General features: G+C 37.2%; 1 protein-coding gene across 1 annotated transcript in view; it reads left to right on the forward strand.

Moving 5' to 3' along the window:
• NDUFAF2 (NADH:ubiquinone oxidoreductase complex assembly factor 2) overlaps positions 1-26,552 on the forward strand; it is a 61,248-nt gene that overhangs the window by 15,284 nt on the left and 19,412 nt on the right. Inside the window, exon 2 of the mRNA XM_063421945.1 lies at positions 21,464-21,553. Coding sequence (XP_063278015.1) covers positions 21,464-21,553 — 90 coding nt within the window. The remainder of the gene's footprint in view (positions 1-21,463; positions 21,554-26,552) is intronic.

Here is a 26,552-nt window from a genome sequence, read left to right on the forward strand (position 1 = left end):
TCACCCATGGGCATTCAACCCATCGTCATTGGTTTCAATTGCCATGGTACCAAACCCTCCCTAATATAAAGAGCCACCCCTCCACCTCTTCTCCCCTCCCTGTCTCTCCTGAGGAGCTTGTAGCCACCCAGGGCAGTGCTCCAGCTGTGTGAGTTGTCCCACCACGTTTCCCTGATGGTGACTGCATCACAGCTTGGCTGTGGTACCATGGCCTCCAGCTCTTGTTTGTTACCCATGCTGCCTGCATTGGTGTACGTGCACCTGAGCTGGGCTGCTGATTTCACCCCTCACTCAGGCTTACCACCCTTGGGCCTGCTTCCAGACAGCCCAGCTGCATCCCCTTCCCCTTCCAAACCTAGTTTAAAGCCCTCTTAACGAGTTCTGCCAGTTCATGAGCTAAAATCCTTCTGCCCTTAATAGGGAGATGGAGCCCATCCAGTTCCAGCAGGCCAGGTGGCAAAAAAGTTGTCCCATGGTCAAAGAACTCAAAATTCTACCAATGACACCAGCCCTTGAGCCACTTGTTGATAATGGGGGCTCTCCTATTCCTGTCACCATTTTTTCCTGCCACCAAAGGGACTTAGAAAAAGACTACCTGTGCTCCTGCCCTATGAACCACTTGACCCAGTGCCCTAAAGTCCCTTTTAATTGCCCTGACACCTCTGTTTTCAGTCTCGTTACTGCCAGCCTGGAGTGTCAGCAGTGGGTAATAATCTGAGGGCTGAATCAGCCCAGGAAGTCTCCCAGGGAAATCCCAGACCTTGGGATCCCCAGCTCCCTGTGGGGTGGGTTTGGTTGACAAATAGGGCCCTCTGTTCCTCAGAAGGGAGTCACCCACCACAACTACCCTTCTTTTCTTTTTGGTGTTAGAGGTGGTGATCTGTCCTACAGATGAAGTGTAATTGGGAGGCTCACTGGGCAGATCATTTTCTTCTGAACAATCTGTCTGACTCTCTAGATCCAGGGGCTCATACCTATTCTGAAGTGGTACCTTGGGACAATGGGGGTCAAGAGGAATTTTTATTATTACCTTCCCAAGCAGGGACCCATTTCCACTCCCCTTCATCACCAGGTGTCCTCCTATTGCCTGACAGTGGGAGGCATGGGAGTCCTCGGACTCCTGGCGGGCCTCAGTGATGGAAGGGTGGGACTCCACCAATCTCTTTCCCTTTCACTTTCCCTAATACTCCTTAGTCTTTCAACTTCCTCCCTAAGCTCGGCCAGCAGCACAAGCAGATGATTCATTTGTTCACACCATAGATGGGCTTCTTCTGCAATGGCCCCTGGAACCACTGATAAGCTCAAACATTCCACACAGGAATGGGTCTGTATAGACACATCATTTTTGGAGGGTTCTATTTGGTTATGCACACTTGTACTAACTAAAATTTTTGGTTGTGTAGAAACTATTACTAACAAAAGAACCCAAAACCAATCAACCAACAGAAATACAGCAAACACCAAACTAACCTTACTAGCAGGAAGAACCTGCAACCCTGCCTGCTTGCCCTGCCTGTTCAAACTGCCTCCCAAGGTGCTGTGCCACGCCCTCAGGGACATGCCACACCCGTTTCCCTCCTCTGGGTCACCAAACACCCTCCCAAGGTGCTGTGCCACGCCCTTGGGGATATGCCACACCCGTTTGCCTGCTCTGGGTCACCGCGCTCCCTCGAGACCTCTTCAAATCAGCCCGCTGCTCACAGCAGAGGAGCCCTGCCCTGCCTGCGTGACTCACAGAGTGAGTCCCTGATTTGAGAACCAAGAATCAGCATCCATAAGCATTGACATCAGTTTAGTCTAATTTACCAAAACTTCCTAGGTTGTTCTTGAAATAATTAAGTGGGAGATGACAGGTAGTTTATGAAATCAGCTGGTTCTGTGACATTTTCATCATCTCAGATTGAAAAGACATGCTATGTAAGCAGTTTCTGAGCCAGAGTTGGAAAATAGGCAGCTCTGGATTTGTTTCTGACCCAGATATGTAATGGCATGGGAGAAAGTTCAAAAAACGAGCCAGAGTCTGTTGTGAACCTGAAGGTGAAATGAGGTTGACTCTCTTGATTAACTTGAGTTTGTCATTGATGAAAGGGAGAGATCTTATTCATCCATTGCCTTCTCTTCTGCAAGCTGACAGCATTCATGAGAACTATTGCTGAGTTAATTTAATTCAGTTGAAAAAGTTGAACATGTGGTTCCATGAGTTAAGGAGATGGGACAAAGGAAGAGGGTGGAACCTTTGAGTAGAAGGTGTGGGAGACTGGTGACTCTGGGTGGAGGTACCTTGAAGACTGCCAAGGAAACACATGCTTCCTTATGTAGCTTATTCCTTAGTGTTTCTATGGGATTACTGATGAGATTCTGATTTTTCTTCTGTCTTAGATGAAAACAGATTGTATGAGAAAAAATTGTTAATATTTGCTGAAATAAGAAGCCTACTATGATTTGCTATGATTTGCTATGATTTGCTATGATCACAGGGTTTTGGCAGGTATATTAAACTGTTTTTCAGTTCTGGAAGAAGCCATTTAACCCTGTCACAAAAAGAGAAGATTATCAATTTGTGTATTTTAACAAGCTTTGTAGAAACTTTTTGCCAATGTGATGTCTGCTAAAAGGTCTGTGTGGTCTGTGCAGATCATGTACAATAGTAAGGTAATGCTTCTGAGGAGGTCCTTGTCCATTACAGACCAGGACTTTCTTCTGATAGCAGGAGGAGTTAGGAATGCCCAGTCTCTTGAAAGGCATAATTAGATTTTGGGCTTTTGCAACAGACCCAGTATTCCCAAATGTGACTAAGTCTATTCTCTGAAACAGACTGTAGGTATTTTCAAAGAGGTGTAAATAATTAGTTTCTGGAGTAATTAATTGGTTAACTGATTTCTGTTGCTCTGTTGCTTCTGTGCAACAAGACAGTTCAGTACAGTCTGTAAGCCTGATCCTTCCATGTCCTTTGCTTGTTCACATTTTCCCCTTAGTAAAAGAAAGTCAGCCAATCCAAATCAGAGTTGAGGCCTTGAATGCCTAACCATACCGGCCTACAAAAATAGTTTCAATGTACCAGAAAACCAAGAAAAAATATGCTTGTTCTGTAAGTCACAAGTTAGTTGTTGTAAATTAGATTTGCTTTAATAATATTGAGGTAGCTTGTGAGCAGACTGTCAAAGTAAAGAAGTGTGTGTCATCCATGCACCTTGGAGCCATTTACAGTTGCGTCTAAAGGAAGGAAAGAGAGCTTCAACCAGTTACATGTGCTGACCTGCCTCCCGAGGGACAGCTTGGCACTGTCTCTTATAATGTTTTTTACAAATTATGACTGTATCTCTGAACTTGTACCTTTAGCATGAAGGTAGTCATCAAACTGTCTTGTAGTAATACCTTTGTAAGTTATTGAAGTACCTAAGACATCAAGTCATTTAATATGAATTACTATCTCATGACCCAAAAGAGACTGCATTGAATTGAATTGATTAATTAGGGTATAAGTATTGTAAGGGTATGAGTTGACCATGAAGGGGAATCACCTTATTGCCACCAGTGTGTTCTGGGGGAGTGATAGGGGCACCTCATGTTGTTCCACCCAAGGGAAAATGGAGATCTCTCATGTTCTATTGTGCTGTCTGTCCAATGGGGACCTATTGCTATGAAAATATTACTGCTATTGCTCCTGGACTTTGCCATGAAGAGCTGTAGTAAAATAGGGGTGTGCTTTCTTGAGTTTCCCACCTTGCCTCTCTTTTGGATAAGAAGAAGGGATCAGTTGATGGGTGAAGATCGAAACTGGTTTTCAAGCATTTGTATTAGCTATTCCTTGCTAAAATTTATGAGTGTGTTCTGATGGAAAAACTGTTATGTTGAATGCTTTTTTTGCCTTAAAATGTTTCCAAAGACTTTCTGAAGAAGTTGATTTGAATTGGCCTCAAAAGTCTAAATTAGCAAGAAGTTTAGATACAAACTTAGCTTCAGACTGTTTACCAACATCCATTTATTTAGCATGCAAACTGAATGCATTCAATAATCTGGTTTGTGGTAAATGTTTATAGCATGGCTGATACTCTTTAAAAGGGGTTGTAATGGAAATGCCAGTACAAAGTTACATTACCTCTGTTAATCAAGACAAAGGAACTGGGGATTAAAATACAATACAAAGCTTGCAGACTCTGTCCTCTTTTGAGCTGAAAGGGATTGTGTTCCTTCTCAAGGGTTCTTGAATCCCTATAGCTGTATTATCCTGGCATAGAACACACGAAGGAAATCTCTCTCTAGTAGCAAGGTATGGCATAACATGAGGCAGGACTACAACTACCTAAATGTAAATGGGCAATTAAGTGGAAATAAACTGCATGAGCTAGAAGAGATGAAATTTATAATCTGTTATAGTAGCACAGTGGAAACCAAAGACAAATTGTTATGCCAGGTCCTGTTCAAATGTGTGAAGTGCAAATGCAGGACTTCTTTATAGATGGGTGAGGGAAGGAAATAAATTTTAGCGGCTGTTCTGTAAAATTTGTTTTGTTTCTTTTTTCTTCTGTTGGCAAACATGTTGTGAGATCAGGTCTGACTTCAGTGTCTAGCTTCTTGGCTCTTTAGGTGTAATAGGTATGTTAGATATAATAGTTAGGCATTACTTAATGATAAAGTTAGTGCTGCTAGATCATGTGTTCTGGATGTTATCAAGTCTGAATTTATAGAGGCTTTTGGTTTAACCCCAGCCAGCCACCAAGTCCCATGCATCTGCTCCCTTCCTCCCCCGGCAGCAGGATCAGGGTAAGAACTGAAAGGGTAAAAGCTGTAAAACTTGAGAGGTGACAGGCAGTTCAGTAGGGAAAGTGAAAGCCACATATAGAAGAAAATCAGCCATCTCAGGATAGCAGCATAATGGTTACTGAGGAAGATAAATACCGTCACTCCAAATGTCTTCCCTTACTCCTTTTTACCCCCGCTTTGTATACCGAGCATGATGTCAGGATGGTCTGAAATATCCCTTTGGTCAGCTGGGGTCACTTGTCCTGGCTGTGTCTCCTCCCAACCTCCCAGACAACCCCAGTCCCCTCACCAGTGTGGCAGTAGGAGAAGCAGAACAGGCATTGGCTCTGTGTGAGCCCTGCTCAGCAATAACAAAAACGTCACCACATTACCAGCACAAATCTGAAACACAGCCCCATACCAGGCACTGTGAAGAAAATTACCTCTACTCCAGCCAAAACCAGCACAAGGCTACTTGTGCTTGCTATTTGTGCTACTTGTGCTACTTGTGCTACTTGTGCTACTTGTGCTTGCCTACAAGTTGATTATAGGCATCTTGACTCATACACTGACATTGCTCAATGTAATGCCCTAGCAGTGATGTTTCCGTGTTATTTTTCTGTCAGCCTCCCTTACTATATCTTTCTCCCTATGGGTGTTTAAAAAAAAATCAAAAAAGTAAGTTAGGAAATCTCAAATATTTAACTTACCTCCTTACTGCAAATTCGTTCTCTATCAGTACCTGATTTCTATATTCCATATTCTACCAAACAAAAAAACAAATACCTTGAAAAAAAGCACCTTCCTCTGAAACTAGAATAAAAATGATTAAATTTGGAGAATAGTGAAGTTCTGTTGCTGCTGGTGAAATGTATTTGTTTATATACAGTTATTCCAAATTTTTGATTGTATAGTAGGAAACACCTGCTGTGGAACTACTTCAAAATTTTCTATGCTGCTGAGGAAAGAACAAGAGCCATATCTACTTTTATCTTCCTGGATATTGTGGCAAGATTTTGCCATCTGTGTTGTTTAAATTTATTTTCAGATTTTTATTATGCCTATGAGCTATGGCAATGTCTTGCTTGGTCATTGAGATGGAAGGATAGCCTATATCCAGTGTGTTTAAAATTGATGCCTAAAAAGAGGTGCTGTAGATAAATGTGGATAGTAATTGCCATCGTTATTAGCAAAAAAAAGCAACCCACTCATGGTAGAAATTTTACACTTCACATCAAATAGAAAGTAAAAGAAAAATTTAAAATTACTTTGTGTATTCATGGAGTTCTTCCAAATTGTGCTTGATTGATACAGACCCATTTGTGATAGAAGTCTACCTGTCTCAGGGGGTACAGAGGAGACTCCTCCTCACATAGGAGCTTGAAAACAAAGTACCCTGTAGTACAATTGAAAAATAAAAACTTTGTGTAGGGTCTAAAGACACAATGTCATTCCCACAGTTCCTGACTAGATAACCAATTGTTGCAGCTGTGCTGTAAGTTCATGAGAGGAGTGGGATGCATTTGCCGTGTCAAGGGAAAATTTTGTTATTATGGTTGTGCCTGAATGGCAGATTTAGCAGTGTGGAAAATCAGGAAAGTCTTACTGAAAATATCTTATGCACAAAGAACCTAAACGTTGGAGAGAAATCCTGAATACCAGAAAGAAAAGAGAATGATGGCATTCATCATGAATATGTGGTAAGGGAGGATAATAAGACCTGTTTTAGACATGCTAATTTTTATATGAAAATTATACATGTTTTTGGGGGAGCCAGACAGAAAAAACTAAGACAGAAGGTGGCAGGACTAAACTCCTAGTAGGGAATAATTTGTTTCTGTGTATATGATGGGTGGACATTGATAGGAAACTCAGCAGAACTGTGGAGGATGCTTAGCAGTAATTTGAATAAAAAGAAATAGTAAAAGTCATTGGAGTTATGTTGTGGTATCTGTATCACAAATACTTGTCCAAAGGGTGTTTGTGTTGCAAAGATTATAGTGTCTCCAGAGGTGAAACACAGGAAGACAAGCAGGGATGAAGGACAGGCAGTGCCATGAGGCACTTGCCTTATAAGTACTGCAAGATCATAATTAGTTACATATTTCTGAGAGCAGCTGTTGGAACAATTGCTGTAAATGTGGTAGTGCACTTTTTTCATCTGCTGTCTTGGTTTGAAACTAAAGGTGAACACTCCAGCATGAGTTGCCTGCCCTTATAGGTTCAACTAATTCCACTAATAAGGAATGAATATGAGGGATACAAATGCAACAAGTAATAATTTACAAACAAGCAGGGCAGCAATAAGCAAGAAATAAGAGCAAATAACCATCAGATAAAAAAATTGCTAAATCTCACAGACTAGTCCTAAACAGACATGCAAAATACTGTTTACCCATGACAGCTACCAATATAAAATATGGGTGTTTTCTCTCAAATTAAACCACTAAATATTAATCTTTAACATTTAGTTTAAGTGTTGCATAAATGTATAATGTGATATAATGATGTCAGCTCAACCTCTACAGCACTCATTATTTTTGGGATGGTGCACCTTTTCTTAGAAGGCAATATCTTTCAGTTTAATTCGAACTATATTTTAAGTATTGATCTAGTTAACAAACAATAAGGAATTCCATCTGTTCAATTGTGTAGAAGAACATTTAATCTCTGAAGCACATTATAATTTCTAAAACTGACAACATAATCTGTTGGGGTTTGGGTTTTTAAAGTTTTATTTGTACCAAGATGATTCTTGATACAGTTTTGATCCAGAAGGAAGTGATTTTCTATTTAAAACTGACCTATCTCAAATTATGAGGGTTTTTTTTTTGTCACTTTTGTGGCCCTGTAATGGCCACGCAAATGATGATATGTATCCAGTATTCACCAAACTTTTCATGTACCTCCCCTCATACCCTCAAGCTGTGAAAAGTATAGTAACCACTGCGCATAATTTTAGTAACAATTCACAAGTAGCAATAGCATTTTACCCTTTTTGACTACCCAGCTCGTGTAGCCAGCATATCTCTGAATAACTGAACACGCCTCTTTTTCTCAGGGTTGTTTCCCAACGCGTGTTCTGTAGTTTGCCTTCTGTCATGCTGAAAGAGCTTGCAGATGATGAAGGCAATAGTTCTGCGAATTTACAAAATTTTGTGCTCTTAGATGGCAGTTTGTCACTTACTCATTATTGCTTTGTTTTGAGTCTTTTTGAAAGGCATTCAGATTTATTTTCAAAGAGCAGACTGAAATTTTTATATTACTGTAAAGTTCACACAGTAGGTTAAATCATCACTATTTAATACTTTAAAATGTTAGTATTTTAAAATAATGATGTCATGAAATCATGTGTAATGTAGCTCATAACTGCTAGTAAAATTGAAACAGTTTGTAGGAGGTAATTTCTAGGCAGGAGTGCATAGTCTGCATGAATAAAATGGCAAAGTCTTGGACTGACATTGGCGTAATGGGGTTCTGATGCATTTCGTAACTGAACAAGTGCTGATGCAGAGATTCTGAGGTGTTTCTGTAGAATACTGAGCCATTTCTGTGCAATGAGGTTCAAGAATGGGTTGGCTCTTGATTTGAATCTGTAAGTGTATATGTCTACCTGTTTTATCCAGTTGGACTAAATGAAATTACTTCACTTAGATAACTGAATTAGGTAGAAAAGGGGGGACTGGAAGGGAAATTGAGCTGACTAAAAAAAATTGTGACCCTGCTCATTAGGAAAAGATACAGCATAAGGAAGTTGGCCAAAACTATAAAAAGTGACTTAGAGTTGGCTCAAAAGAAAAGATGCTATTGGATGCATCTGAAGATTTGTATAAATGTGATAAGTAAAAAATAGCTGAAGATGAATGAGGACTGAAACACAGTATTTAACTCTATGTAGAGAAAAAGAACCTGCAACTTGTAAAATGAAAGACAGGATGCAAAATATATTTAGTGTGGAATAGAATTATTACTCATTAGAATATTTTTGAAGTATGGCAAACACCTAACACGTAGTATGTCTGCATGTGAAAAACAACAAAATAGTGGACTGAAAGAACAGTGATTGGTAGTTCCTTCAGTATAGAATTAGTAAGTGTTCAGATAGTATGCCTAATAGATGTTTCACAGGTGCTAAGAAAATAAAATGGTGAGAAAAATTGTTAGAAGACAACTGGCCTGATGGATGTATAGGATATGATGTTGGGTAGTCTGATGGCTACTACCCTTTATCATAGGCAAGACTTCCACTGTTTGCACTCAGAAAAAAAGGTGCATCTCCTATGCTTGCCTCTTTTTTATTCCGAAGGTGTAGAAACCCTTGGATGGAAGAATCCATACAAGGAAGTCCACACTCCTGTTTTCCATTTCAGTGTGCTCCTTTTGATACTTTCTCTGTAGGGCAGTACTCTCAACCTGCTATTTGTGATGCAGATTACAAGAGGAATTAAATTTAGGGGGACTTTAACATCTCTGTCTGTGTTGTTGATTGCTAATTTCTGTAAGATTCATGCCCTTCAGGGAGAGAAGTTTATGTAGAGAAGATGCAATGTCATACAAAACAATTGTGAAACAGTTTTTTGATTATAGTTGGTTAATAGGGTTTTTTCCCTTTGTCAAGAGAAAATAGGTGAATAACTAAGCAGTTTGAGCTAATCTTTGAATAAGTGAAAGACATGCATTGAAAGTTGTGATAGTTTTAGTGGGAACTAGGAATGCAGCTGTAAGTATTAATGAACATGGAAGGCTAGGATTTTATGTCAGATACCTAGAAATTGTTTAGTGATTATCTTTTTCCTTTTGCATCAAGCTTTAGACAAGTCTTATATTGTGCATACAACCTCTTTAGGATCCTTTCCTTAGATTCTAAATACTTTTTGTTGATCATCTCATTGATGGAAAATATTTGAAAATTACACTTTATGTGTAGAATAACAGAAAAAGGATAATGTTTGCTTGGTATTGTATTAATTAGCATGGCATCAATCCAGATGAGGCTTTCCAGGCTATCATAAATAGTGATACTGGAGATCACTGAGCAACATGATTATTCTTACAGTTTTGCTAATGGTTCAAAGATCTGGAACACAAGCACTTCTGGGAACCTGCACACAGATTTCTGTTATACTGAGAAATATTTTTTGGGAGGCTGGATATTAACCATGTTTCCTTTTAAAAGACAAACCTTGTGTATATTAGGGGTGATGCAGTGTTATTATAGATGCCATTATCTAAGCAATGCTTATAGAATTCTAGAAATGAATCAGGCCTTGCCTGAGGGATAAACTGACATTTCCATTCACTTTTTAATTTCCCTGGGACTTTACTGGATTAATATGACAATTTTTCTCTAGGAATCCATCAGCTGATGGAAGGAAGTACTGTGATTCTGTTTCCTTCTCCCTCAGTGGTAACAACTGATATTGTTGTTACCAATATTTCTTTTTTTTGTAATATTTCTTTTTCTCTTCTTGCTGGTGCCCAAGTGCTTTTCCACAGGCTTTTCCTGAGAGAATTTAGGTACAAGGTTATGGCACTGGACAACTGGCCACTGTTAAGTGCCATAAACTGTGGAGGCATATACATAGAATGTATAGGAGTTCATACTCCCAGAGAGGATGTGTATTTTATTCCTATGGTGAATCAACTGACCTCTAAATAATACCATTTTAACCACTGCCTCTGCCTGCTTTGGAAACTACTGTTTGTGTTATAAGACTTGGTTAAACTTCACATCAATTTTCAACAAGTTATATTTCAAATTTTTTGAATGGAAGATTAGATTACATAGGGACTGCCTTGCAACAGAATGCCTTGGATGAGAAAGTAATGGATCTTTTTTTTTTTTTATTATGATTCACTTCACTTTTCCCTTCTTCCAGTATTAGTAATGATTATACTGTATTTTAAAAATCAGCTTCATAAGGTAGTAGTGCTTGCAACCTTTTTAAGCAGTCTTGCCATTTAAAAACTTTTCTAGTCTTAGGAAGGTGAGAAAAAGGAAATCTTCATGAACTTCTATGCATGTGTATGTGTAGGAGGTGTTATTAAATTAAGAGCAAAGGTTTTATGTGGGAAGAAAATAATGCAATCTGCAGGTCATGTACCTTAATGCCATAAAAGTTACAATTTTTGTTTATTTGTGGTACTTCCGATACTTTGCCAAAATGTAAGTTTAGTGTTATCCTAGGTTATATTGGAAGGAAAAAAGGAATGACACTTCTTCAGTGGCTTTACAGTGCAGAAGATTGCATTGGAGAGATACATAGATCATACTAGGTTTTAAAGGATCACAGTTGGGTTTTTACTACTGTGGGTTTTCTTTTATGCAGCTTTGTGTAGCTTATTAACACTGTTTTCAGTTTTCATTTAGATTTTAGATTGTAATTACTTCGGTGTTTTCAGTTTTGGTAGGATGCCTAGAGATTAGCAAGCCCAACTCCACACATAAATCGGAGAATTCTGTAGTTTAATGTATTTGATGGAAGTTTAATCAGCTTGCTTTGGAAGTGCTTCAACACCCTGCACTTTAGTAAAGCGTCATGGCCTAGAACTTGGAAGATATGGATAAAATAGAAGTAATGTTTTTGAGAAATGGTGAGGTTTTGAAATAATGCAAAATAAAGTTAAATCCCAAAGAGGCCAGTTATTATACAATGATTAATACAATTAGGGAGGACTCTTTATTCCTGTGTTTTGCTATTATTACAAACTCTTGTCAGCAGTACTCTCAATATTTTGAGAAATGGAACTAACTTGTCTTGTTATACCTATCTTCCTTTCTGGTAGGCTCCACAGATAAAAATGACCAAATAATATTCAAAAATCTGTTATAATGAAAGCTATTATAATACATTCAGTAATAACCACTCTTACTATCTACCTGAGCAGACTTTATAGCTGAAACCCGTGACTGGAAACCATGTGTGACAGAACATCTGCTTCACTGTATAAAATTGTATTAGAGGAGAGATTGGTGTGCGTCTTTATTTTGCTGTTAAAGTTTATAAGTATATGGCAGTGTAAAAGTGAAAGTATCAAGATTATTTGATCTGGATGTTGTAACTAAATCAGATTTCTGTTGAAATAACATTTTCAGCAAAGTTTAGGGGTGTTTTTATCACGCTGAGCAGGGAACATTCTAAGAATAGCAAGTTTATAAGGGTCAGTTTAATAAGTGTAGGAAGCCCAGTAATTTTCCTCTGAGTGACATGCCCCTCTGACCTGACTGTTTGCCAGAGCATAAGAGTTCTCCTAACTAGTGCAAGTCCTTCTCCAGCTGCATACCAGCATTCTTTCCTTGGATGTTTTTTGGAGACTAATCTTATTTTTGACGTAGATCAGTGGTCTTGCATATTCATTGGTTTTTAAACCATTGAATTATACTTCAGTTTAAGAAACCAGTCAGAGAAAGTGTATAGATCAGTTCTGATGGTTTGGAATTGCGATCAACTCTGGTCATTCCAGTTCACATAAACCAGAATGCAGGGCAGGTAACTGAGGGAGGGGACAGGGAATGGGGAATGACTCAGCTGAAGAAATGATGTAGTGATAAAATAAATAGAAATTATAAACCAATAGAACCTTAGTACGTTGAAAGTCTTTTGAAATGGAATTACTCTGGGGTTCACTTTTAGGTTTCTTTCCTCATTCTGATGAAACTTTGAACTCGAAATTTGGTGTATACAAAAAGAAGATGGCCACTTGAATTGTCTCCAAACTGAAAGAGAGTATTGTGTTTTAGAACGTGATGTTTGTACTGAAACACCCAATACAGTGTCATTCTTTTCAGTTATGGTGAAGTGCAGTTCAGTAAACCCTTCACCCATCCCACCACTATATTTATCCTCAGAGAGAAGAAAACAAACAGTCAGTTAGTTCTCAACTACATGAACAGATAAATTATCATTAATAGTGAATTTCTCTGTGTGAATTTTTTCTTACTTCCTTTTTATATAATAAACAGACTAATTAGTTTGCTTACAAATTGGTAAAGTGGTATTGTTTTATATATTTCATGTCAATGCCTACAGAAGAGAGAAATAAATATTTCTTTAAAGGAAATTATTTGAACTGCTATAATATACTTGGTAAGCTAGTGTGCCTCCTAAACTACTACAGTAGAAACAGTAATTGAATGAGAAGCTTTATTGTATTCGGAAAACAGTAAACAGTTCAAAACTAATAAAATTTTGATTTTTGTAATTTATGCATCTATTTTCTGTTTTCCATCAACATTTAATGTAAGTTGGAACTCAGAAGAAACAAATTATCTCTATGAACTATTTTGGCACCACAGGAAATTCTTTAAGTTCTATTGTGACTAATTTCTGGGGGTTTATCACTGCAAAATACTGTAAAATGAATAGCAGGTTAAAAAAACTGTTTGGTGAGTATTTGAAGTATTTTGAAGGCCTTTCTATTTTTCTTCTAAAAAGAACAAATGGGATTTAACTTTTTAATATAAAATAAAAAAGAAACAGATGATTTTTTGTGGGTTATTTTTAACCCTTTCAATGTCAGTGTTGAGGTAATGAGGGGGAAAATTACTTGTCTCAATCTGGCAGGCACTATATCTGGACTGGCTCTATTTTAGTGCAGCTCAAATTCTAGCATGAGAAAATTGCAGAAATTTACAATTCAAAGTGTGTTTCATCAGGGAGAAATCCACAGATTGTTTTGACACTCAGTTAGAAATTCAGCATGAAGATGGACGTCTCATGAAATTTGCAGCTGCTGATTGAATTTATATTTCCATAAAGGCCATCAACAATAGCAGCCTGCAGGGGAAGAGGGGGGAAAAATGACAAAACTTGTGAGGCTAGCATTTTTTCCTCAGCCCTATAGTAACAAATTATTTGTAATAAGGTCCATACTGACCATGATTAAAGAGAAGTATAGGCAGCCAGAAAGGAAAGATTTTTCAGTTTAACTGATTTGAACTAAAAATGTCTGAATTTTGATATTTAAATATATATGCAGTCATCTGTATGTAAAATGCAACTGTAAATCAGAAGTGTGTCCTTAAACTGAAAAATAAGATTCTTACTTCTTACTGATAATTACAGAAGATTTATCATACATGTAAGTTGATTACATAATAAATCTCAGGATAGAAAATGAATGGTATTGAAATATACTAAAACGGGTTATTTTTATTAGGGGTTAAAATCTCATCTTATCTGTGGCATGCTCCCTCTCATTCATACACATACACAGATAAGAGAGAATGTGTAAGATTTGAATTTATTTCTCTGAGTAATAAGTCTCATTATGTTGGTCATTTAAAAAAATAAATATGCATTCACTTATACCAAATTCATGTTATCAGAACAATTAGTAAGAAATGCCATTGAGACAAATGCTATAATTGAATATAACAGATGCTATCCTTTTTGGTTACAATATTCTGTATTTTTCAGTCTCTTTCTGTTTTTATGGAAGAAAGAGGGCAGGAGAAGGAAAAGGTAAAATATTTCTGAAGTATGTTCTTTTTTGAGAGAAGCAGTAAAGCAATATCATTGTTGTCAATCCATTTCCAACTTTGTTTCAGAATATCTGTGCATCTTGACTGTGGAGAAGTTCAGTGTTGAGGTCTTTTGTATTAACTTGGTATTAGAGATTTCTCCCTGCAGCTCTCGGTGCACCACAAGGCAGCTACACACACCAAGCTGTGTCCAGAATTCTTTTCCTCACAGTTTGAACTCTGCATTGGTGTCATCCTCTACTGCAGTTAAGGAAGGTCAACAAATAGGAGTTTTGAGGTCAGTAGGCACTCAAGTGTTGCAGAAACTAAAAAGAGAGTTCTCCACAGCTGTACAAAGCAGAGTTGTAGTTTAGTATGGTGAGACGCAAGTCATGTGGTTTTGATATTTAACAATTGAAGTGCTTGTGAGACATCTTAATATAAAGGCATGGGGATCACATATCTTAGCTGCTCACACTAGAGAGGAGTGAGTTACAATGCTAATTAGGTTAACTGAGCAACTTTACAATAATGAAAATCTCTGTGTCTTTTGTTTCCGAGAGTTTGCATTTTAGAGATTAAACTGATAAAGCATAATAGAGTAACTGTTTTTAATTTTATTACCAGTAGGTTTAGGAACCTACTAGTCTTTGATGTACAAAGAAATGAAATTGTTTGGTTATAGAGTTTCTAAGTATCACAACTTGTGGTTTTGGTGTCTATAAACTCTGTGTATCAAACACTTGTATTGCAGTTATTACAAGCTATAAAATTCTAAAGATTGCCATCCAACTGTGGTCTTTCTTATTTCTCTGCCATCGGGGTAAATGCTTTCACATAGAAGTTTTTGTATAAAGTTATTGACAGCTATTACAATAGTTCCATCTGGTGCAATACTGTTAAATCAATGAGCACTCAAGTAGGTATTTAAGTACTTGATGATTAGGTCTACATACTGTGAAAGCACATAGACCTCAGTTTTTTAAATTTAATCTAGAATTTGTTTAAGCCAGGACTGTGGAACTAGAACAGGGAAAACTGTCAAGTTTGGACTCTATGTTGCTTTTTGTGTAACCATTTTTCTAACTTGAAAAGAGACCACACCAAGTCTGGATGTTGAGTAGAAAAATAAAATAAAATAATGGGTTGACTCAGATGTAAAAAGCTTTGACTTATGGTTAGTCCTTGTTATCAGCTGTTGTACTTTAGGTCTTTTTCTGCTCAAATTAGCTTTGAATGCAGATCAGATATTGCTGCAACTCCTTGGGTATGTGAAGGGGTTTTTTTATTTCTTCACCACCTATACCACTCTTGAGCACACTAAAATCAGCTAAATTATGAGATTTTTTTCTCCAGATCAGTTTTACTGGAAAGTACCTTAATAAACGGGTGCATACACACAGGCCAGCTTAGAGAACCAAAACTTTGAAGAGAGCTTTAAAAGTAACTTAACAAAACAGATGGGCGTTCTTCCCTAAACTCCGCAATGAAAAGCAAACACAATAAAATAGTAGTACTAGTATTCTTTAATCCTTCAAGTGCAGTACAGTATTAGCTGTAATTGTGCTCAGACCTTGTATAAGATTGAATTTTCTTTGCAAATCTCATACCTTCAATCCTTTTGTAAAATTAATTAAAATATACTAAACCCCAAAAGTAGCATTAGTACCCTGAGAATGTATGTGCAGCTAGTTGTAATAATTCTATTTATTGTGGAAAAAGTGGAGATGGTAAATGAGTTTTTGCAAAAGATTTCTAATTGAAATGTAATGAATCATCCAAACCAGTCTGTAACACTGCTGTGTTGGGTCATATTGCAGAATGAGTGGTCTTCACAGCTGCAACTTTCTTTTAATTTTCTTTACAATTCATACCCTTGCTGTCATTTACCTGTTTCTTTTCCCTGTATCACTGCTTTATTATTTATCTGCCTGCATTGTGTTTTTATTTATAAGAGCATAAGTTATTGTGCACTTTCTATCTGCTTGCTAAATTCCCTTTATACATGCTAAGTTCCCATTTTACGCCATTTTCCATATATTTACAGAATAAATGCAGCACCTCATTCTTAGATTTATTCACATTTTGACAGTAATTGGTAGAAGAGCGTTTCCTGAATCTGATAGACCAAAAGAAACCAAAAGAACTGTTGGGAGAAGACATCTCTGTGACAGACCACTGAGCTTCCATCAGCTCTCCAAGGAGCTGTCATTTGTTCTAGTATCATTTGCACTTGTGTTCCCAAAAGAGTGTAGTGTTGCATAATTCTAGTAGGCTTATTGTAGACTCATTTACAAAACAGTGCTTCTTTTTAAAGGCATGGTGTGTATTTGGCTTCACAGATGAGGAGGAAGACATAAGGCTTTCTTTCCAGTGAGCAGGGAATGGGAACTAGTGCTGCTGCATCCTGCTGCCAGATTAAGAGAGCTCAGGGGCTACAATGGCAGTGGATATTTAGCAGAGGGATTTGCCTGTCCCTTGAAGGAAATTGTTTCTCGAACGACTGTTACTTAATTTAACTGCCACGGTCTAAGATACTGCAGTTTTTTCAAAACATAAGATTTGAGTGAACATATATAAACTCCATGGGCACTGATCCCAGAGGAAGCTACTAACTTTGTCAGCTGGCAATTCTTTTGGGAAGTGAAAGGGGGCTGTGATGTTTGTAGTGTATGTGAGTCTTTTTATTTGATGGTACATGTTCCCCAAAATGGAAGCGATTTCCCTGGCTTCAAACTTTCAGTAGAAGTCTGAAGAAACATGGGAAGAAATTAGTACTTGCAGACAACTCTGGAAAGCCAGATGTATTGGTGTTTCAATTTAAATATAAATAGCAAAATTGAAACACAATTTTTGACTGTGAGTGCTTAGTGCCTTGTACTTAAAGCTTTTTTGGACTTAGTGAGTCAGCACTTAACAAATTTAATATTGCTTGATCTTGCATTGTTGTAAAACTGGAAATCACTGATCTAGTTAATTTCAGGTTAATGGAAATCAGAATCATTGAACATCTGTGGCCTTGCTGCTCTTAAAAGTTGAAATGTGTTTCTGTTATGATTTTATAAAGCATAAAACTTTTTAGATGATTTTAAGTGTGTTGATTATTGGAGAAAATAAAACAATATCTGTCAGTGATAGATGTTAGGTGCAAATACTTCTTAATATTTCAGAGTACTGTATTTGTTGTATGAATACAATGAACTGTTGGAAGTTAGTAATTTGTCACTAAGCAAAAGTTAACCTCATAGAAATCTAAATTTGGAAAAAGAAATGTTACTCTTTCAGAAAAAGATATTATTTTAAAATATTTATGTCTTTCCTAAGATGAAGGTAATTAGTGCAGAAACACTGGAATTATGATCATGAGGTAACATGAAGACAGTCATCAGTGAACAGACCCCCTCCGCTAAAAATCTATGCAAAGGAAAGACAGGGGCTTTCACAAATTAATACTCATCTTTAAAATGGTTGTCCTTTATAACAAACTTCTTTCCCTTCTTCAGTCCAGATGAAAACCCTTCATCTTGTTCTGACAGTGAGGGGCTGCTCCTGTAGCCTATAGATATGTAAATCTACATTTGTTACTTCTAGAGAAGTAGTTCTTCCTCTGCTTTGTATGAAGACCTGCTCACAGTTTAGTTGCTTTGGTAATTTAAGTACTGCTTCACATTTAGCAAAAACTAGAGTTTATTTGGTTACCAAACAGGAAAGAAATGGATGACCCATTCCTTGAGTGTTGTAAGATGCTGATGAAAAAAATTTTAGAAACCATTGTTTTGAGTATGTGAAGTTTGTGTTGGGTTGCTGACAGTGAAATAATAGTCTGTTAATGAATGAAGTACAATTTAATCTCTTCAAATTACATAGCACTTCAGTAAAAAGGTATGCTTTTAAAATTGCTTCTTTCATCATGAAGTTTAGAGCACTGCTGTGCTAACTGGAATTTAGGCCATTTGCCTTAAATTCACAAAGGCTGCATGCTCAGTCTGTGCATTAAAAAAAAAAACAAACCCTTAGTGTTTCTTCCATAGACTCTTAGCATGCAGACGTTGCAAATCAGCAAGCCAAAAGAGTGCTGGTCCTGAGTTCTCATGAATATCTGATATTCATTCCGTTTGAATGGGAATTGTTACTTCCACATAGTAGTGTGTAAGAGGGAGAGCCCATTTGCATCTACTGTTAACCATGGGTTTCGTTGTGAAAATATAACCTGGTTTCTAGGCTCCTTAGTCTATAGATAAGGATGTAGAAATTTAGAAACTGATTCCTTATGCCACTGGCTACCCCTTTATGTTTCACTGAGTGTTTTCTTTGCTGGCTTTGACTATCCCCTTCTTATGCCAGCAGGCCACAAAACTTCTGCTAAACTGTTTTGATTTGGGGCTTTTATACAAATTTGCTTCAGTCATGAGGCATTGGTTTTTAGATAGACTGGGACTGAAAGGTTTAGAGAAAATATGTGAAGAAAGTATATAAATGTAACATATGTAAATACTGTATCATGTAATGTATACTTTGCTGAAGGATCTGTTAGGTACTTGGACTTCTTGGCCCTTTTGCCAGCTTGAAAACTCCTGCAAACTGCAAATCTTGGCTACTTTGGTGTTCAGGGTAAAGGATGTTGTATCTGATACTCTGTATGAATATTCTGTACATCTGCTAAATTCTTTCGGAAGTGATCTGCGTTTTTGTTTTAAGGCACAATTGGATATATTGTGCTGTTGCTTTGGTTTTTCTGAGTTTTTCTAAGCCTTCTGCATTGCACATAAGATGGAGTCAGTCTCTTAGTTTCTGCACAGTATTAGGAATCAGTTTTTCAGTTTCTCATGCCTTGGAACATAAACAAACCTTCTTGGTTTTGTTCAGTGTCTTTTGTTTACGTATTTTCTAACCTGAAAATAACGTTGGTTGACAGCTGGTCTGGCCAGTGGGGTGAAGGGGTAGTAACCCCAGCAGCCAATCCACAACTAGACCCACAAATGTATAAAAATTAAGACATAAAAAGGCTCGCCCTCTTTTTGGTGAGCAGCTCTTGCACTGCAGACCTTTTGCCTCTACCTTGTTATTTCGCGTGTTGGTTCCACATTGTGCTCTGTATATAATCCCAACCTGATGCATTAATGGGTCTTCAGTGTTTCTAACACCCAGTGGTCACATGAGAATGAGGTTAATTTTAAAGTTAACACTGCTCTTATGCTGTTTTTAATTGCTCCATATGTATGCTCTTACAAGTGAAATTTCTTGCATTGCTGTAGCAAACACCCAGGTTTTTTGTTTGAAAATATGGCAATGAATTAATAGGAAGCAAAACAGTCAATAAAGTGAAAAAACATTTTCCTAAACTGTAAAACGTTTTAATTACATCTAAAGAGGCCTCCGTGTGATCTTCCCTACAAAAGCCTATGTAAATTATTTGTCAGTGGTGGTCTGCCAAAAAAAACCTAGGGGATAAGGCAAATCAGACAGTTGAAGTTAATTAGTGTCATGTGTGCATCACAAATGCAGAGAGGCTTAAAAGCCACCAGCAGTACTTAAAATAACACATTTGGGAAATAATTTCTGAGTTTGTCTGTACAGTGTGATTTGACTGTGGGATCTGGAGGATGAATTTTTATGTGACTTTTATGAAAGCTTGCAGCAGAATAAGAAGAGGATTATTTTGTTAAATAGTACCAGTCACAAGTTGTGGTGGCAGTTAGAAAAAAACAGTTCTTCACTACTCTTTCTAATGGTGATTTATTCAGATGGTGTAATACACAAATTATGGACAGTTTTTTAAAAGGTGCTGTTCTAACAGTAAAGTCTATTAACTTTATAAGATTGGAGAAGAGTGGTTTTTTCTGAGACTTTTGTAGGATCAGACCTAATTAGATACCTCTTCAGCTTTTCTGAAAATCTTCTGTATGGGAAGAAAGTGATTCTGTAGTTTTGTTTTGCTTTGTAGATGAACAGTGTAAGAAATTAACTCATCCATGGTATTATTGAAAAAAAATTATGTTACAGCAAGGTACGAACTATAATTTCATCAGCATATAGGAATTATATATTTATAAAACAAATAAGTATCAATCATATAACTTCCAACACTGATTAAAAATACCTGATTTTGAAGATGAAGGCATTCTGCACAATACTCTGCCTGATGGCATATCTTGAAAGAATAAAAATGTTGGATTGCTTAAAAATAAAATATAAAGCTAAAGAAGAATCTTGGAGAAGGAATTTTAGATTATATACAGGTTCTTATTTTACTGTACTGAATACTTAATAATGAATAATAATGTGAAGTTTAGCTACTAATTGTTCCAAGTCCCAACTGGTATCAGTTTTTAAATAACTTCAGCTGAAATACTTGTTGAAAGCATACTGAAGGAATGAACTGCATTAATAACGTCATTATGAAATAAAATGTTTTATGCAGATATACTTCATGTTTCCTCAAAATGTCAAATTTCTCTATATCAGCACCCCAGGAAGAGAAAAAGCTGGTAGAAAGAGCCTAGGGAATATTGTTATTGTTGTTTTTCCCTATGAGGGATGGGAATCTTGCATATATTTCCAGTATCTGCTAATTTTTAAAACAAATTAAAATATTCTTTCTCCATATAGTAGTATAATATCTGACAGTCAATCTGTTGTGTACTACCTTACTCTTCAAACTTTTTAATTCTTCTTTGGCAGTAAGAGAATCAGAGTGTGAGTTGCAGATTTACACTCCCCACAGTCTCCCCTTTCAATATACTGAATCCCTATCAGATTCTACCTAATGTTTTTTGGTTTTTAACAAGTCAAATATTTAGTTTGTTGGCAGTTGAAAAATCTCACAAGTATGAGGCAGTTGCCAGTGATTGGAGATGATATGGCCTGACTGCTTTGCAAACCTAACCAGTGAGCTTTGAGTGCTGTTTTTCATCATCAATAATACAAGTCAACTTGGAAATAAAACATGGAAACTTTTCTTGAAGTTACTGAAATATAATGTTTCAATTTGACATCTAGATGGTAATAATTTTCTCAGTATTTTAATCTTTTGTCTTCATCCTGTATGTCATTGCACTCACATGAATAATACAGTTCTTTCAAAATACTAAGGTGATCATCAATTATAAATGTATATGGAAATACATAATATATAATACATATATAACTATATAAGTATAATTATATACTATATATTTTATATATAACTACATAAAATTTATATATAAGATTTATAATATGAATATATGCATTTTTCTTTCCTTTTTCCTGCTATAGGGCAGATTATACCAGAAAGAAGATTTGTAGAAGCAGTAAATCGTGAAGCATATCAATATCAAATTGGTGACTTTCCAGCAGAATGGGAAGGTAAATATTTTGGCTTTATTTCAAGATTGTTTTGCCATTGAATATAGGCTCTGTATTTCCAATGGAAAGCTTGACAGTGTAAACAAGTAATTTATCATCTTGCATTTTAGGTAAGGCAGGCTTTTATTTAACTGCATAACAATTATGAATTCTAAAAGTAACCTCTTTAAAAATAGGATAAATTTTGTTTGAGAAGTTAGTACTTAGTAAAGCCTATGTGGAGATGACTTGTTCCTGTTCAATGTGACAATATTTGTGCCAGTGGAGGATCTGATTGAATAAACAGCATGAAATGCATTAAATAACACAAAACTTCTTTATTTTTCCTTCACTGCAGTGGTAATCTGTAGGTCAGTTGACCTACCTATTGGTGGCATAGTGATGGGGCTGCTTTTTTATGGTGTATTGAGTTTCCTATACTCTTACTTGTGCAGTCTAGGAGAGAGTTAGAGAACCTGTTAATAGTTAACCGTTTTGTCCAACTGCTGCTGATTAAATTCTTGTCTGAAAATTTAGGATATAATAAAATTTCCAGGAAGTTAGCACATTTCCTTAGGATTAGCAGATCAGCTCTTGGAGAAAGGGAGAAACAAGAGAAGGAGTATATGTTGGTCTTTGAGATTGGTAGATGCTTGAGCCAAGTGTGGAGTTAAATCCCGGACTCTGCAGCATAAGCAAGGAATCCCTGAAATAGTACATAGAGGCTATCCGTCACTCAACATGCTTTTTGAAGAGAAAAATACCTAGGCATCCCCCAGAAGTTGGTAGGTTTAAAGCACACAGATTTTAAGCAGTATGTGTTTAAGCTCTGGAATTCCTCATTGTTGAATATTGCTGGAAGTTTGCATAAGTTCAGTAAGAGATTAAAAGTATGCTACTGTGGTTTAATTTGTCAATGAGCTGCAAATGAACTGAGTCTACAACATGTTTTGAGGAAATGTCTTACTATACTTGCTTTACCTCATTCCCTTTCCTTTATGCTTGATGCTCCTCTCTGAGGGAGATGATACTGAGCAAAGTGAAAACTTCAGGCCCGTTATATCCCTTCATGGAGTCAGTAGAGAAATAGAAAATGTTTTTACCTTATCATTGTCATTACACTAATTCCTAGGATTTTTGGTGTGATCAACTGAGGCTAGTACTAAGAGCTAAAAGCTTCTGAAAGGTGTTTCAACACTGTTGGTGAAACCACAGTATCAACATTCAGTCTTCTACTGCTGCAGTACCCACATTGGGTTACAAGTCTTGCTCTAGTTGTTTCTGGTTCTTTGTCAGTCCAAGATAGCAGTCTCCTGAAGAAGAGCAGCAACCTGTAGGCTTGTCCTAACTAAATCATCTGGTGCTTGAATGGATGGATGCTATTTATCCAGCCTTCTGAAGGTCTTTTTCCTCATCCAAAAGTTCCCTAGCCATCAGTACTCATCTTAGTTCTCTGTGACTGTCATGCAAACTCTGCACCACAGACATTGAGAAGCGTATATGAAGCTTCAGGTAACTCAGCTCTCCTGTGAATTCTCATTCAGGACAATCTCATTCAGTCTCTGTCTGCACTTGGCTGGAATTAACAGGAACACAGTCAGACTGTCTCAGATGGGTATGGGCTAACCATCCTTTCACAAATGATCTTAGACTGCAATGTTCAACCAAATTGCCATACAAAACCCATTGCTTCATGCTATTGGTTTGTAGCCTCTGCTATATCTCTCTTGAGAAATTAAGCACAAATCTGTGTGATTTGACAGTGTGGTGCCTGGAAGGTTGCAGATTTTTGGGAGGTGGTGTGTGACAAATCTTGAAGTCAAGTATCATGTACTTTTCATGGGCATATGGACTTGCTTAAAAAGCTGCAGCTGCCAGATCTGAAACACGGTTTTCAAATCAAGGCATCCTGTTCAGATTTGTTTAGAGAAGAAACAATTAACTGGGCAGTCTTGTTTTTATGAGATATATTTACAGTTTTATTTCTTAACTTCATCATCTTCGTAACTGTGAAGTTTGCTCTATGTGATATTGTCAACAAATACAAGGAATTCACAAAGGAGAATTTGCACTTTGCAGATTGAGTAATAGTCTTTTCCTCTTAAGTACTTGTCCTGATTTTCGCTAAGGACGGAGTTAATTTTTTGCAATCACCAGGAGAGGGTGTGGTTGATGGGGTGTGGCCAGATCCCCATCCAGATGTTATACAATGCCACCCCAGGTTATTGTTGGGAGTAGGGAAGGGGGACTCTGGCTTCTGAGAAAAAAGGGTGCAGCTTCAGATTGGGAAAAAACATGGCTGTGGTCATCTCACACCATCCTCCTTGGGCATTTTGCATGTAAATTACCCTCTCTCTTGTATGTTTTATTAGTAGTATTAATATATGTTTGTTTTCTTATCTCATTGCTGTTTGCAGTAAATTGTTACCTCACCCTGTGATCTTTGCCTTCTGTGCCTCCCATCCTCCTCCCTGGTGACCCTCAGTGGGAAGAGTGGAAGAGGAGGGGAGAGGGAGCAAGCGGGCAGCAGTCTGGTTTGGGGAGCTGCTGTGGAAGAAGTGAATTGTGGAGTACAATTCCTCAACCACAACAGTACTGAATTTCTCTAGAAAGAAGAGATGCATGCATGCTTTTCCCCCCCAGTGTATTTATGAGAGCAGAATGGGTGTGTAGTATATGCTTCTGAGAGATAAAGATGGAAATTCTGGAGAAGAGGCTAACCTGTACTTTTTCGTCCAATGCTAGTCTAACCTCTGCAAATGGTTTTGCGGATGTGGAATTTTAAAAAGCCAAAACTGGTACCTCTGCTGTGGGTATAGAAGCTGTTCAAAGATATATTATGTCTTTGCTACATATTGTGGAGTGTGAGAGATGCAGGATGCTTTGAATTCCAGTTCATCACTAGTTATTTTTTTGCTTCCTGTAAAAAAAAATAAATCTGAATTATTAAAAAAAAAAGAATGGAAAGTGTGGATAGTTCAAATATTACTATAGAAGCCAGTTATCTGAGCAAGAACAATTTAATTCAAGATTTTTAGACACTCTTTGCTGAAATGCTCATTTCATTTCTGTCCCTATTTTTTCCTCTTTAAGATTGGTCTAGAAGTTTCCCAGGCCCACAGGACCTGTGCTGAACTTTCACTGTGTGTCTTTTGTCCAGATGCTTGAAAATTTCCCAGTACATTCTTTCTGTGGGTGTTCTCATTATAATTCATGCTATTATGGATGCTGATCATTCCAGCAAGTGTCCTGAGACTTTGCAGAAGTAGTTCTAAGATACTTGCTGTTTCCTCTGAACAGTAAAAGATAAGGTTAGAATTCTATTTAATATTTCTTTACTTAGTTTTCTCTTTGCTCTTGGGCTCTGCTGGGCACACGCATCTCCAGGGGCCTCCTGTCCAAACTGTGTGTATGTACTTTGACTTCCATGGCCTCTGCTTAAGTTTTGGCTGGCTCTGCTTCCTATCCTTCTCAGGCTTTTCACTTTTAGGACTGTCCTGAAGAGTCTGCTGCCTTATCTCCTACTTTTCTTGGGACCTGTAGAGAGCTGCTTGTACCTGTACTGGCTTTGTTCTGCCAGGACTCAGGGTTTTTTAACCTGTGGACAATTCTTAGTGGCTACCTCATTTAAAAGCAATCATCCCAGCACCCTTTCCCTTTCTTTGTTACCCTGCACCACTGTATGACTGACTGTATGATTAGGAAAACAAACCTCTTGTGACCAAAATTAATAAAATACCATCCCTAGAAATACCTATAGATATCACTCGTCTAAGAAGAATTTAGACAAAACTAGGGACAAAGGATAGCATAAGGAGTGGGAACAGACTGTAGAGAAATTGGAAGAGAGACCAAATTAAATCTCATTCTGTACCTAAGACATTCAACTTGGACAGCTGGTAACCTAAGGAACTGATTCTAGTGCTGTGTTTGCCCAGTTTTAAATATGTAATAAGGTAAAGGAGACAAAGTAGAAAGCTGTGAAGCATCACAGACTCAATCTGTGCAAGATTGTTTCTTGTGCAAAGATGTTTCTTTGACTCTTTGAGAGGGTGTTTGTGTACTGGTCCTGGGAGCTTACTGAATACAAGGCCAAGGGTTTACTCCTGAAGGACTTGTCTGAAAATTTTATCCTAAAGATGTTAGTTTTAAGTGCTCTGCAGGATTGAATTATCTACATTCTCAGAGCTGTGAATTTTATTAAAAGTTCTGAAATGTCCATTAAGGCTTTTGTAAAACTAAAACAGAATCCCTTGTGTTATCCTTAGTTTTAGCTCTTTGTACACATAAAATTCAATTAATTTTAATTTTGAAAATCCAAAAGTGTATTTACTATTGTACTATAGTTTTAAATTTAGAATGCAATCCATATGTATAATACAAATATTACCTGTTTCTGTTCAGGTGAAGTCTCTTTTATTTTACTTCAAAGTGTGAGTGCCTACTTTTCCGTAGGAGATATGGATGCGCACAACAGATAACGTTTCTGTATTTTAGTTCTAAATGTTCAACTACTTAAGAATGTGCAAGTTACCTCCTCAAGACATGTCATTAGTGCTCAGGAGAGAAAATCTGTAGTTTTACATACGACAGAGATTCAGGAGATGGCATGCTTCATGCAGCATTTTATTGACATCTACTCCTAATCTCTCTTTTCTTTTTCTTGGTAACATTTAGTGATTAATGGGAGTCTTAGTTTGCATGTTCACTTTTATGGTCATTGCAGTGTGTTATCTGCCAGTAGGAGCCTTAAAGTTCAATGAAAATTTCATGCATGCTAATAAGAATGCAAATGAGTGCTGATGAAAGAATGCAAATATCTGAAGGTTAGAAATGTCCAGCTTACTTGCAAAATTCTTTTTAGACAAAGGTGGAATAAAAATGAGTGCATCCAGATAAAATTAGAAGCAGCATTTTTACATGGAGGTGGTGATTCTTTTTGCCAAAGCTTTGTGGGTCACGGAGAATGTTTTGGCTGTACTCAGTACATATATGGTACCTTCTCTGCCAGATTTAAAAC

The sequence above is a fragment of the Prinia subflava genome, chromosome Z (assembly GCF_021018805.1).
Source record: "Prinia subflava isolate CZ2003 ecotype Zambia chromosome Z, Cam_Psub_1.2, whole genome shotgun sequence".
Lineage (NCBI taxonomy): Eukaryota > Metazoa > Chordata > Aves > Passeriformes > Cisticolidae > Prinia > Prinia subflava.